Source organism: Nicotiana tabacum, chromosome 7 (genome assembly GCF_000715075.1).
Source record: "Nicotiana tabacum cultivar K326 chromosome 7, ASM71507v2, whole genome shotgun sequence".
Taxonomy (NCBI): domain Eukaryota; kingdom Viridiplantae; phylum Streptophyta; class Magnoliopsida; order Solanales; family Solanaceae; genus Nicotiana; species Nicotiana tabacum.
Window position 1 is genome coordinate 29,492,142 of NC_134086.1, and position 4,532 is coordinate 29,496,673.

The 4,532-nt window shown below is 38.3% G+C and overlaps 1 protein-coding gene across 2 annotated transcripts; it reads right to left on the reverse strand.

Moving 5' to 3' along the window:
- Positions 1-264: 264 nt before the first annotated feature.
- On the reverse strand, positions 265-4,236 carry LOC107775388 (putative disease resistance protein RGA3). 2 transcript variants are annotated; one of them, XM_075257026.1, is made up of 3 exons: positions 4,085-4,236; positions 703-3,936; positions 265-601 (listed from the first exon to the last, which is right to left on the reverse strand). In XM_075257026.1, the coding sequence occupies exon 2, from the start codon at positions 3,473-3,475 to the stop codon at positions 722-724; it is 2,754 nt and encodes a 917-aa protein (XP_075113127.1). In that variant the 5' UTR covers positions 3,476-3,936; positions 4,085-4,236; the 3' UTR covers positions 265-601; positions 703-721. The 2 variants fall into 2 exon arrangements, with proteins under 2 accessions (XP_075113127.1, XP_016450598.1); XM_016595112.2 differs by lacking the exon at positions 4,085-4,236 and having other exon boundaries at positions 703-4,069.
- Between the last annotated feature and the right edge of the window lie 296 nt (positions 4,237-4,532).

A 4,532-nucleotide genomic window follows, 5' to 3' on the forward strand; every position in this document is an offset into this window, starting at 1 on the left:
TGGCGAGACAATGAGTGATAAACCTATAGAAGTGGTAACTATGGATAAGAAGAGTCATCGTCCCGATCATATACCCGCACGAAAAGCAATTAAGAAAATAAAAAGATCGAAGCTTTGTTACTCGAATATTCTTTTGAATAATATGATGCCTTCTTAGAGTAGGAAACAGTGGAGTTGAAAAAAGATAAATAATGTTGTCTTGATTTTTAAAGTAATAAGTATTTTGGACGAACATTTTTTTACTAAAGTAATAGACAAGAAGGATGGGCAGAAAACAGTGTTAAGGAAAATCAGATCTACACACAAACTTATTCAGAAACCAAATTAAACATATACATTATCCCCTACAAACATCAAGGTGGGAACTAATTGAGAAGTTCCAAAGCTATTTCAACTCATCTTGGAAGTAATTTAAGAACAAACAGAGAAATCAAGAGAACTCCAACTTCCTTCTTCAACTTCACGGTTTTCACTTTTTAACAACCAATTCAGTTTTCGGGTTCAAACCTATTGAGAAAATGGTGTTCAGCACCTTGACCTTCACCTGCCTTTTGCGCAAACTCATGCTTACTCATCCTTCTATCCAAACATTGCTTCAATTCTTAAACAACACAATACAATACAGTGTTACATACAGTACAAAAAACACATTATGAGACGACGAGAAACATTAACCCAAACATGCAGTAAAAAGATAATTACCTCAACTTGCAGCCGGTTATCAAATCCCTTCTCTTATGTCAACTCTTGGGATGTGAGCAATCTTAGGCCAGTCCTCTCCTCCTTCCTTCTCGCATCTTTGCTTCAGACTTGATGAACATCTTGTAACAATTAGCACTTGCAATGCTGCGAGAGATCGCATGCCTTCTGGAAAGGATGTCAACATACGTGAACCATAAATTTCCAACCAATTAAGGGCAATGAGGTCGCCTATCCATTCTGGAATTGATGTGAGGTTAGGACATTCCCAAATCTCTATTGATTTCAAAGTACCCGAGAAATGTTGGAGCCAAACTGGTAGCGACATTAGCTTGTCAAGGTAGAAAGCTTTGAAAGTTGATAAATTCCCCGGGACTTCAAATTGCATTGCTTCTTCGTTAGATAAATCAAGCAGAGGGCAATTCTCTATACATAAAGACTCAAGAGAAGTGAGATGAGTTAGACATGTGGATAGAGAGACCAAATTTCTGCAGTTATATATAGACAAGGATTGGAGTGAGGTGAGACTCTTGAAGACATCCTCTGGCATAGTTGCTAGGTCCTCAATAGAAACTAGAGTCAATCTATTCAAATTGCAAAGAGGAGAAGGATGATGAGGTGGGCAAAGAATTTGCTTCAATATCTTCTCACTTATTATCCCCAAATAAAGTCGCTTTAGGGAAGGGAAGTATCGTTTATCTGTAGGAGTATTTGATCGTAGCATGGATTTATCATCATTACCTTCAAGTCCATCTATGCTCTCCACGACGTCAAGATTTAATAGTACAAGATTTTGGAGAGAACGCAGTTGCCATAATGGTGGGAGCTTTTGGCATTTATGACAATCTCTGATTTGCAGAAAAACAAGCTTGGGTAGCAAAAAGCCAAGATTATCAACCATCAACCAACTTGGGAACCTTGATGCACTATAATTTTCTATTCGCAACCTCTCAATGTTTTGGTGCGGCTGCAGGGCCTCCAACTTTATCAGATCAGCCCCAGTATCATTCTCTTGATTTCCACGTTCAAATTCTACCCAGATATATCGAAGATGTTTCATTCTTTTCACTACATCGGTAGGTATTGTTTCTCCAATTGCACGGGCACGTCCCATGAACTTAATTCTTAATCTATTTCTGAGATCAAGGCCTTTTAATTCATTCAACTTGTCACTTGCCAAACCAGATATGCAACTTTCTTTGCCTACGATAAAACTTGTCAATGTCCGTAGAGATGTCAACTGGTCAATTCCAGGTGGCATATCTTCCAATGACTTGCAACCATCAAAATCCAAGTGAATGAGACTTGCCAACTGCCAAAGTCCCGGTGGAATATGGGTTAATGATGCGCACCACAGACATACCAAACGTCGAAGGCTCACCAATCTCCAAATATCTCTTGGCAATTTTTTGAGTTTAATGCAATCAACCAACTTTAAAACTTGTAGATTATGCAACTTCGTGATGGAATTTGGTAAAGTAACAATGCTTCTAGAGGAAATCGCAAGATATCTTAGATGCTTCAGTCCACCTAATGATTGAGGCAGAAATTTTATCTCCAGGCGACGTAGATGCAGAATGCGTAAACATTCAAAACTTGAAACCATTCCCTCTAACGTTGAATTTCTTATGACAACATTTTTAGACCCATCTAGGTATATAAATGTCCGCAACTTCATATGCTTCCTATAGAAGGGACTCGGAAATTCCAATGAAGCACCTACTTGGAATAAACAAGAAGCATGGAGAGTTTGTTCTGGGATTACAATCTCTGTATCTTCAGTTTTAGTGATACTGAAGAACTCCCTATCTGCAACTTCTTTTGCGAGATCATGAATAAGATCGTGCATTTTGTAAAAATCCGGAAACGATTTATGTTCTTTCGTTTCTTGAAAGAATGACCTTCGTAACATATCCACAAAATATGAATTTGCAACGTCCTCCACATTGTCTCTGTTGCTAATAGTTGATTGAATAAAGCCTTGAGCAATCCACATATCAATCAAATCAACTCTATCAATTCGGAAATCCTTTGGAAAGAGAGAACAATATGCGAAGCATATCTTTAGATGGTGAGGAAGGTGATTATAGCTCAATCTTAAAATGGCTATGACATTGTCGCCTCCTCGTGTGATACTTGACAAATCTTGATTCTTGAAATATATCCATTCATCCTCCGTTCTTTTTAGGCGTAGTAGGCTTCCTACTGACCTTATTGCAAGAGGAACTCCTCCACACTTTTTCACAATTTCCTTTCCTATTTCCACCAAACTCGAATTTTCACTCTCGTTGTTACACTCAAATGCCATTTTTTCAAACAATGCCCATGCTTCTTCTTCTGAAAGGTCCCCCAATTTATGTTGGTGAATACTTCCTGAAACTTCCGCAACTACATCTGAGCGAGTAGTTACTAAAATCTTACTTCCTTTGGCTCCACCGATCAACATATTTTTCAATCTCGACCATTTCAAGGCATCTTCATTCCACATATCATCGAGCACCAGTAGATATTTCTTCCCATCAAGCATTTCTCGAAGTTGCTTTTGCACTGCATCTAGTTGAAGGAAATTATTCTTCCCCCCTCCTGCAGATTCGACGATTTTTTCTGCAATCACTTTCACGTCAAAAACGTCTGAAACACAAACCCACAATCTTTTATCAAATTTTTCCTGAACCATTTCACTATTATACACCGATTGCGCGAGAGTGGTCTTTCCTAGTCCACCAAGGCCAACAATCGATATAACCGCAACATTCTCATTTACCTCAGAATTCATAAGAAAATCGAGAATTTTCGTTCTATCATCATTCCTTCCAATGACTTCTCCATCAGGCACAAATGAATAAGTCTCTCTATCCAAATTAGACTCAAGAAGCAAAGGTTGCCTCCTTTCAACAAGGTTCAAGGAGGCCTTATCTTTTGCAATTACATCTAGATTTTCTCGAATGGCCTTGAGACGCTTACTTATCTTATGATTATAAAGCACAGGATTTGACTTTGAGAAGAAGATGCTTACCTTACTCACCAATTTTCGATGTGTAACTTGAGTAGCAAAGTCATCCAAGAGATCATCAGCCTCAAAGAAAACTTTTTTAAGTTTCCTTGTCCAATCCCTCACCCCGTGGCTACTCTGCTGCTGCTCCTCCGCGTCAATTAGTACAGCTTGGATTGAAGAAACTGTACCAGAAAGCTTGCGAAGCTCATCGCTTAGTCCCCAAATTGATCCTACTTCTTGAACTGCAAGAGAACCCAAGTTTTTCAAGATCTCAGCAGCAAGCTCGTAAAGAATTTCAGCCATGATGAGAAAGTAATATGATTTGAAGATCAACAACCTTTTTGTTGCAAACTAGTAGTATAAGTCTTTGTATTAAAAGTAGCCTTTTACCTAACACAATTTATTAAAGGGTTGACGAAGACCTTGACTTGGAAGTTTTTCCTCACCACAAATGTCACAAACTATCCTGGACCATCATTAGTGTACTTAAACCAGGGTATTCTGGTCGTCATGTGTGCTTGCCTACAAATTACAAAAGCAGCAGCTGAATAAGACCAGCAACGCAAATTGAATGAATATGACAGAACAAGTTGAAACTTCCACTTGAATTTACTTACCTTTTTATATTAAGAAGTATTGGACCTGTTGAACAATCATGTCTCTTTGTATAAGATAAGCGGCAAAAGAACTTAAAGCAGGATATTCATTAGATTTTTTACCGCCTCTAAAAGTACGGACAAGAGTAAAAAATAAACTATTGAAAAAGTACGGACAAGAGCCTCCGTGCACCTAGTGGGTTAAAAATACTCCTTCATTCACCTTTGTGTAGTCCAACGGT